This window comes from Eschscholzia californica, unplaced genomic scaffold, assembly GCF_041429995.1.
Source record: "Eschscholzia californica isolate CP2 unplaced genomic scaffold, dmEscCali1.0.p SCAF_1, whole genome shotgun sequence".
Classification (NCBI taxonomy): Eukaryota; Viridiplantae; Streptophyta; class Magnoliopsida; order Ranunculales; family Papaveraceae; genus Eschscholzia; species Eschscholzia californica.
Genome location: NW_028238198.1, coordinates 22,170,659 through 22,180,943, shown reverse-complemented (window position 1 = coordinate 22,180,943; position 10,285 = coordinate 22,170,659). Strand labels below are relative to the sequence as shown.

Below are 10,285 nucleotides of genomic sequence, written 5' to 3'. Positions count from 1 at the left end.
TCTTTCTCTCTCTTGAACAGATGGGAGAACATCTCGGCCAAAACAACATTCGAAATCAAGAAATGGTAAAATGGGAGAACGTAATACATGACCATGTTGATATACTGACTAAAGAAGAAAGCGAAACAAATAGGTTGAACGACTGAACCAGTTGCCATTCCTTCGATTTCAAAACCCATGATATCAGTTTTGTGTGGACAAGAAGAAGAAGAAAAACCAAAAGACAACCAGATCACGTACCCTTAATCTTCTGCACTAGTAACATTTAGGTTTTATCTCTTCCACGGTTTCAATTGATAAGACTAAGAAGTAGAACTCAGAGAAGACATTTTTGGGTTTCTTGAGAGAGAAAATGATTTCTAATAGAAAAGAGTAGGCTTCTTCTAAAGGCACCGGGCCAAACGGCTGTTAGCATCCGGAAATTTTAGTGACTCGGGTAAAGAGCCATTGACCCGAGTTCTCTATAAGCACAGGTTTTTAATGTGGGTGAGGTTCACAACCAAGCACCAACCTTGACCCTTTATTAACCGTTTTTTTCATGAAAGGTTACTTTTAGGAGCATATATTAAAACTAAATAAGACTAGCATACAGACAGTGAATTGGATTAAACCTATAATCCAGACTTTGTGTTAACTATCGTCATTGTTGTTTCAATTGTCGCTAAGCTTTCATTGTTGTCTCAATTACGACTTCTCTGGAGTACTTTACCTGATCTGTCTTCTCATCAACTTCCCATAGTTCAGGAAATGCTTCTCTGATGTTGTGAATGCTTTCCAAAGCAAAATCTGCACCTTTGGTGCGTTGGGGAGTGCCAACGAGTACAGTGTGAAGACCAACACGTTTTCCGGATTGAATGTTGCGAATACTGTCATCAAAGAACATTGTTTTTTTTTTTTTTTTTTTTTTGAATAACAGCCATTTAACAATTCAAGATTACAAAGTTAGACCCAAAAAAAATACAACAAAACACGGGGGTTAACGAGTAATCCACTCTAACAACGAGGGCTCAAATGTAATTAATAATTAGGGGATAAAACCGACGCGGCTAAATTGTGGGCTTCTTGATTCTGAACCCTAGGGCAGTAAAGAAGCTCAATCCGGCGGCCAGCTATCCTCTCGCGAATACTTTCAATCTGATCCGTTAATCTCCATGGAGGGACCAAATCTACGTCTCTAATCAGCTCAAGTAAAACCCTAGCATCCCCTTCTAGAGTATAAGAGGGGAGACTCATTTCGTCTGCTAGGGTTATACCTAACTTCATGGCTGCAATCTCACTATGCATCGGTGAAATAGCCTCGATCAATCTTGTTCGAGAGTGAAGAATTTCACCCTTTGAGTTCCTCACGATCGCTGCACATGAAGCAGATGTTGCCCTAAAAGCACCATCGAAGTTTATTTTTATTGTTCCTTCTGGTGGTGGACACCAAAGTAATTCCTGCATCGAATCGTTAGTAATCGAAGTAAAATTGGTTGAAGGAACATACCTCAAAGCTTCTGTAACCGACCACCAGCATCTCTGCAAATTTGGTGGTTTATTTTGGAAGATCTTTTCATTTCTTAGCTTCCACCAACTCCACAAAAGATAAGTAACCTTGTACCAATGCTCTTGCCTATTCTCTTTATCTTTTAATATATTTGAGAGATTTTTAATAGGATCTGTTCTAAGATCGTTTAGATCTGTAATACCTGCTATGTTAATCAGTTGACCAAACACAGAACACTCACCAAAAAGATGTTCTATACTTTCCAGATGACCCGAGTTGCACATCTTGCATGTTTGATCAACTTGAGGAATCCTGATTCCTATATTGGTAAGAGTTGGGAGTCCTTTATGAATTAATTTCCATACAAACATTTGTATTTTGGGTAGCATTTGATTCATCTTCCAAAATTTGTTCCACGGAAATTCTTGTGCCTCTGTTGGTAGTACTGGATTCGTCTTTATTGCCGTATAGTATGATTTTGCAGAGAACTTACCACTGTCTATGGGACACCAGATCAATCTGTCACTTTGAAAATTGACATGAATATGTATGTTAAGAATGATGTTAGCTTCCATATCATTAAAATACCTGCGAATAAGGTCTGAGTCCCATTCTTTAGTTTCCTGTTTAATAAGTTGAGACACAAATATTATATTGTGAGGTAAAGTATTAGTGTTAGAAGGTCTGTTCTCACTCAAATCAGGAATCCATGGGTCATTCCTGATATTTATCGATCTTCCATTAGCCACCTGATAGATTGTGTTTGTCCTGATAATATCTTTAGTATGGTTCATAGCTTTCCAAAAATTTGATGATCTAGCAGTAGGAATATGATACCAAAATGATTCACTTTTGAGATACTTTGCATGAAGTAGTTTCACCCATACCTCATTAGGATTAGTTAGGAACTTCCATGTCATTTTAGCTATAAGAGATTGATTGACCTCATTAATTGTCCTGATGCCTAATCCACCTATATGTTTGGGACTAGATATTATATCCCAATTGATGAAGTGAAGTTTTCTCGTACTAACCTCATGCCCCCACCAGAAACACCTCTCAATTTTGTCAAGGTGTTTAGCAACTCCTTTAGGCATAATTTGATAACAACAATTGTAAGTACAAAAAGAAGCCAGGATCGATTTAATTAATGTTGTCCTACCGGCCTGAGTTATATATTTTTGCTTCCATCCTGCTAAAGAACTCTGAAATTTATCTATTAGCCACTTGTAACTATCTATTCTATTGTCTTTTTTGAGAACAAGGGCTCCTAGATATTTCTCTCTATCTGTCATAAGAGGAGCATGAAGCTTGTGGACAAATTGGCTAGATATATTGGTGGGCACTCCTTTGCTGAAATACAAGGAAGATTTCGAGTAATTTACCTGTTGACCTGAAAAGCTGCCATAATGCTCCATAATCCGAACAACAGTATCTAGATTTTTAATATTAGCTTCACCAAAAATGATAAGATCATCAGCAAATAGTAAATGTGTAATAGTAGGAGCTGACTGATTGATCTTATATCCTGTAAACCAACCCTGATTTTCATAATAATTAAACAGGAGGGAGAGTGACTGTGAGGATAAGATAAAAAGATAGGGCGATAATGGACAGCCCTGTCTAAGGCCTCTAGTGGCCTGAAAATCCCCAACAGTAGTGCCATTGATCTGAATATTAAATCTCGCAGTCGTAATACACGACATAATGAGATCTAGAATTCGACCATTTAAACCCGTTGCCTTAAGTACCAATTTTAGAAAGTCCCAGTTCACTCTATCATAGGCTTTCGCCATGTCCATTTTAAGAGAGAAAAAACCTTTCTTGGCTTTTGACCCATACATCGAATGAAGGAGTTCCTTAGTTATTATAATATTGTCCATTATCTGTCTATTGGGCACAAATGCATTCTGAGTCCACATTATTCCGTCCTCAAGATAAGGTCTGATTCTATTGGCTATAATTTTGGTGATGAATTTATAGACCGAATTGCAAAGGGATATCGGTCTATACTCCGAGGCTGTACTCGGGTTCCTAGTTTTAGGGATTAAGGCAATAGTAGTAAAATTTAAATGAGGGTCGATCAAACCTGTTGAGAAAGCTGATTGAATGTAAGCAATTAGTTCCTGGCTAATAGCCTCCCAATTATGTTGAAAAAAGAAACAAGGTAAGCCATCTGGTCCCGTACTTTTGATCGAACCCATTTCCATTACTACTGACTTAATTTCCTCAACCGAAGGGATCCTAGAGATATCAGCCAGTTGTTCGACCGAGAACACCTTATATGCATTAATAACTTCGGCCGGCGGTTCTATTACTTGATCAGCCGTAAATAAATTCTGAAAAAAGCCAATGAATTCCTGTGAGATTTCTTCTATCTTATTCGTGGATTGACCATTGCTTAGTGTAAGTTGGTGAATTTTGTTTCTCTGTTTTCTGACTGACATGGCAATGTGGAAAGCCTTTGTGTTCCTGTCCCCGTTTTGGACCCACTTTGATCTCGTCCTCTGTTCTGCTTGAGTTTTTTGAATATTTTCCAACCACACAATTTCTTCCTGAATTTTACCTTCTATGTGTAATATAGCCGAAGTAGACTGTAGTGATTGGATATCCAGAAGTCTTTTTCTCAAAATGCTAAGCCTATTTTTTATTACCCCAAAAGCTTTTTTACTCCAATGTTTGATTGAATTCTTGACCTGATCTACTTTTTCTAGGAAATTTCCTTCTGAACTTAACCATTTGTCTTCAAAGATCTTTTTGTAGTCATCATGTTTTGTCCAAAATATTTCGAACCTTGAAATGGTATTGATAGAATGTCCTTCCACAATAAATTTAAGTAAAATTGGTGCATGATCGCTATTATAGCGAGGTAAATGAAAGACTCCTGCCTCCGGATATCTAGTTAACCATTGACCATCACAAAGAACTCTATCCAGTCTTTCTTTTGTTAAATGATGTAACGCTTTGTTATTCGTCCATGTGAAAGTCGGTCCATTAAAACCCAGGTCCAACAGATTAGCATTAAGGATGAACTGCTTAAAATTAGACATAAAAGGGATATTAGAATTACCACCCCATTTCTCGTTACTACTACATATAGCATTTAAGTCACCGATACAACAATAAGGATTCGAAATATTCTGAATACGAGTAAGTAGACCATTCCAGAAATTAGGTCTATCTCTTAAATTAGGCGGTCCATAAATACACAAGATATCCCACGACTCAGAATAGGGCAATTTAACCGTAGCATGAATAAGATTATTAGAGGTATAGTGGATGTCCATGTGAATGTCATCCTGCCAATATAGGAGAAGACCTCCACTGCGACCAATCGACGGAACAGAAATATATTTATTTAAATTAGCATTAATAAAACAATTCAGAGGTACATAATTAGATAATTTAGTTTCAGAGATAAAAACCATAGAAGGTTTTGTCGCTCCTAGGAACTGATTAAGTGTCTCTTTTGTCGGGGTGTTCCCTAAGCCCCGACAATTCCATGCTAAGACACTCATTGATTCATCGGCATTTGGGTTGCCGGCACCCTTTCATTATTACCCAAGACCAGAAGTTCCGATGATCTTCTATAGAACTTTGAGGATCGATCCTCCGTCGAAATCATTTCCTCATCTTCGCTGCCCTCTGAACAGTGCGCTCCCGAGTGCTGACCCTGTTCATTAATTGAATTACCTGAAAAAACAGCATTAGTATATAATCCAGTAGCACCATACGACATTTCCAGACCTCTCTTTTTTTAGTCCTAGATAACCTCGAAAGTAATTCCCCAAAATTAGAGTGAATGGAATAATCCGGTACAACTTCGTTAGAATGGTTAACCTTATCTGACTGATTGTGAGTATTAGACTCACAATTCAAAGGTTGGTCTGTACCAAAAGATTCTAGTTCTCTGCTTCTATTTCTAGCATTAAAAGGGACCTTGAAGTCCTCATTGTAAGAAGGGGTCATAGCTTTAGTCACTTTGAAACGTTGTTCTTCGGATATATTCTGTTTTAACAAATCATTCAAGGCTAACATCGTTGGACAAAACCTTATAGTATGCCCAGTCAACCCACAAGATACACAAAATCTAGGTAATTTTTCTATCTTAAGAGGGATGGCCACTATTTTGGTATTAGATAGTTTTAGATAAACACGTTGAGGTAATGCCCGTTTAAGATTCAACTCGATGCGAACTCTTGCAAACACACACCATTTGATTGCTTCCTCAGGAGTGGTAGGGATAAAGTTTCCCAAAGGTGTTGCTAATTTATTCACAATTGTACTATTAAGATGACTCGGCGGCAGGCCATGCATTTGTACCCAGAACCATGCTGAATCAAACGTTTGATCACCCGGCATTACATCTTGAGTACATTTCTTCATGACGATCAATTCATCTTGAATAACCCAAGGCGAACTTTCAAAGGCCAAATCTAATTCAGTAGCAGTAAGAAACTTGATTAGAAAAGTGTTATCTTTTATCTCCGTGACATTGAATCTATTTGGTCCATGAATGACCCTCGATAATCTAGATAAAGCAAGATTGATGTCTATCTTTCTATCACTCTGGAACCAAACGACACCATGTTTGACAATTTCCATCTCCCATGGAGGCAGATCTTCAACATCAGCCAGAATCGGAGGCTGTTCCTCCGTCGTTAAGGCTGCGAATTTTTGGATAAACTGGTTACTCGGTGCTGCCATTGGAAACAAGAAAACACGAAAAGAAATGAAGCGTTGAAATTAAGAGGAATAGAACTCGAAGGTAGAAACTTGATACAGAAAACTCCCAAAGAGTGACAAAAACTGGAATTCCAGGCTTATATCCGCCTGAATTCGAGAAAAGAGAGATAAAACTTCCCGGAAACTGCCAATAACCGTGTTCAAAAAGTGAAAAAACTAAATAACTGCCCAAAAATAACTAATTGCACCACCAAAAACGGTGTTGACCTATTTAACAAAGAACTTCTCCGCCCGGGAGCAAAAAAAGCGTCTTCACTGCCAAGGAACTTCCTTACCGGTGTTGAATTACTAACGGACAACCCCTTCTCCAGAACATTGTTCTCTTAGGGTCAATGTCGGCTATCTCAAAAACCCGTTCAAACGAAGCTTCAGATGGTTTGCACAAAATTGGTGACTTGGGAAGTAGACTCAGAATTAGCTTGAGAAACATGCTCCATAATGTCAAAGGCTTTGGTGGATGTCATCGTTTTCAAACTCCCAAACTTGGGGACACCTCCAACATCAGAACCCGTGTTCTTCTTTACGGGATTCAGGGCGTCAAAGCTTATGATGTTGTCAAAACAGCCCTCCAACCCGAGTGCCTTCAGAACTTTAGTTGCATGGTTTGTGTCTGAGTTTGTGAATAGAACTTTCGGAAGAGGCAAGCTTAGTAAAGAGCTCCTAAGAACTGAAGAACAGGATCCGGTTTAAGCTTCTCTTAAGGTAATCTCACATGAACAAACCTGTGGTACTCGTCATAGTCGAAATCATAACCAATGGCCCTAAGGCCGGCCATTCTCGTCCCATAAATCTTGTATAGTACTTTACATAGTTCAGTGATTTTGCTCTCTTCAATGCCAAGTTTCTCATTCATAAACTCTTCAATATTCTTTAGGCACTCTACTACAATGCTAGAGCTTAAAAGATACAAAGTATCATCGAGATCAAAGAGAAGGCAATCGTATTTTGGCACAGGAGCTGCATATTCCATTTTGATCGGTGGGAATCAAATTAATCACAGAGGAAATGAAACTAGAGAGAGATTTAGAGCATCTCCAATGCAAAACTCAATCTTAGAAACTCCGAGTGCCACATAGGATTTTCTGAGTTTTTCTTAAAAAATCATCTCCAATGCAAAACTCAACTACGATCTCAAAGATGATGTGTCGAGAGTGGAATAGAGATATCTCAAGAGGACACTCTATTTTCAGAGTGTCCTCTTAAGATATCTCTAATTGTCCAGCTCATCAATGTTTAAATTTCAACCAATAGAAATCAAGTCTTCGTATATTTCCAAAATAACTAATTATTTTTGTACAAAAAATAACCATGACACGTAAGTAAAATAAAAGTGTTTAGAGTGTTGCGTTGGAGACATACAAGAATTAAGGATCTCTATTTTCGACACCTAGGAGTGAGAATCTCAATTGGAACTTGACAAATAGGACGAATAGAGATTTTTTTGAGTTTTGCATTGGAGATGCTCTTAGTGAAAGAGAACACAACAACCTATAGCGACCCACTAGGAAAGCGACATGTGGCAGCCAAAACACAATCACGTGACTGCTCCACCGCCAATTCTGAAGTTTACAATTAAGTTCACAGATTTTCCGTGTTTACGGTTAAGTCCCTACAACTATAATATAATCTGGACCGTTGATCATTTCGACGGTTCAGATTATAACATTAAACCATCCCCACCTCCAATTTATATGATGGCCCTAGTTTATGTAAGTAATTTAAGTCCTGAAATTTTTTTGAGAAGCAATTCTTTTGTAACAACTTTTACCATTACATAATTTACATTAAGGGCGAACTCAAAATAACTAAAACAATCATAAATATCGAAGTCATAATTAATCATATATATATATATATATATATATGTATGTTTATCCACCCATTTTCGGATAATGATATCTGTCCTAGAGGGGTAAGTTCTTAGGTCCTGAACGAGTAAGTTTAATGGTTTTCTTTGGTAGGTGAAGGGCACACAATCTCAACATTTGCTAACTCACACAAGGGATTTGAGTCTGGTGAATCTGTTTTGTTCTTCATATTATCCTTCTTACTCTTCCGGTAAGCTCCATAAAAGTAAGAAGTAATACCCCAAAGGCACAAGACCAATGATAAACCTTTCTCTCCTGTAAATTTCTCTTTGAATAAGAGAGCGCCGAAGATTTCATTAACAGGCACCATAGCTGCACCAAGGATCCCACACAAGAGAGATGATGAACAAAAAATCACTCCTAAGGATCCAAATGCTAGTAATTGAGTCAGGATGGCACATGCTACAAGCACCATGTAGTACTTCACCTCTCCTAGGCCAAACTCTGCCGCTTCTCTATGTAAAGCCTGCATAATATATAACAAAAAGATTTTGATCATATAATTGAAGAAAGAAATATTTTTTGTCGGGAAGTGATCAATTATGACATTCTGACGTTGTTTGCGAAAGCATCCAGAGTCTGAGCTATATGTAGGAGCTCAAGTTTAATTATAGGAGTACAACCTTTTTCTTCATTCGTCTTGGGCTTGGGAGAAAAACTACGTTCAATATTAGTGAAAGTTTGGGCTTGGGTCGTCGCGATGGTATATGAGATGAAGACAAAAGGGTGGGCATGGGATAACTCAAGATCACTTGAGGGAGTGTACGATGTCTGGCTATGTATAAAAGATCTGAGCAAGCATGGCGACCCTTGGGCTAATGGAGTCCTAGCCGCAATCAAAACATTATGGCCTTCGGACTTTTGGTCCTGGGTAGCAAAAATTAGGACAATTTTTTGTGACAATTGGGACTTATGTAATTTATTCATGAAATTTGCTACTCTACCTGAAAGTCGTGATTGATCAGCATCCCGATAGTGCTAAATATCGTTGCAAAGAAACTAGTAACAATTTGAAATTGAGCAACAATACTGAAGTTGATCTCTTGCCCGCCCTTAAGATAAGCAAGCTCAACCAAAGGTATATAAAGTCCCAATAATGAAGCTCCCCCTAGTGTCAAGATGAACCCGACCATGTATTGTGTGTCGTTAACGTTTGGAGGCCGGTCACCGGCTTTAGCTACACCTAAAAGGATTGCTCCAAGAATCATCAACAAGACAGCATTGATTGAGTAATGTGTAAATTTCTGTTTCACTATAAGGAATGCAAATATGGCAGTGAAAGCAAGTTGAGTCGATAATAAGATAGTGGAAGTTGATAGAGGAAGATAAGACATTCCAGCTGAGATCATAAAATTATCTACACCCAAGATGAGTCCGATAACAACCGCAAAAATAAATAATTTAGGTCTTATAATCGCCATTTTAGGCCGACAATTGAAATGATTTCGAAAATGGGAAAATATTAATGGGATGAAAAAGAGAGGAAAAGCAATAGCTTGTAACCAAGTGGGTAACCATTTTCGACTTCCACCGTTCCTATAATAAAGCCTCATGGTCATAGGAGTTCCCACTGATCCGACTGCTACTGCCACACAACTTGCCAATAATATCCACCATTTGATTTGTTTTCTTGATTCTGAAAGGTGGTTTTTATCCAGCTTTTGTAACCCCACAACTTCTTCCTGTTCTAGAACTACTACTTCGGTCTCTTCTTGTTGCACCATGATTCTTTGACGATCAAGGAACTTAACTCTTCGATCGAACTCTCGTAGAAATTCTACCTTTTATAACAGAAGCTAGAAAATACTATTAGCTTTGTCAATAACTGCACTAAACAGTCCATTAAACTTTAAAAGAAAGAATGGTAGTTGATTAAAAATGATATCCTTTCAACAAAAAAAAAAAGATTAAAAATGATATCACCTTGTCACAATTTATACATATATTTTCCCTTTGTGACCAGTTTTGGGAAATAACACACCCAAAACCTCAAATGTTATCGATATCGTCCCCGCTTTTGTCACCTATGCTCAAACCCAACAAATACGGAGTTAAGCTCCTTACAATGGCTCCACAAGCCCACTGTGAATGTGTATTGAGACTTACTGAGCTTGAACTCTTACATAAATCCCAATTTTGTACTTTGTTATGCGCCATGAAATGTTCGAATACATTCACCCCATGA

The 10,285-nt window shown here is 38.0% G+C and overlaps 1 protein-coding gene and 1 pseudogene across 1 annotated transcript; both read right to left on the bottom strand.

Annotated features, from left to right (window-relative positions):
- Positions 1-661: 661 nt before the first annotated feature.
- Positions 662-7,401, bottom strand: LOC147565174 (suppressor of disruption of TFIIS-like; annotated as a pseudogene).
- A 535-nt stretch (positions 7,402-7,936) lies between these two features.
- LOC147565173 (purine permease 3-like) lies at positions 7,937-9,870 on the bottom strand. The gene is made up of 2 exons (XM_086651670.1): positions 9,045-9,870; positions 7,937-8,566 (listed from the first exon to the last, which is right to left on the bottom strand). Exons 1-2 carry the CDS (start codon positions 9,822-9,824, stop codon positions 8,174-8,176), a joined length of 1,173 nt encoding a protein of 390 aa, XP_086507796.1. The 5' UTR covers positions 9,825-9,870; the 3' UTR covers positions 7,937-8,173.
- Between the last annotated feature and the right edge of the window lie 415 nt (positions 9,871-10,285).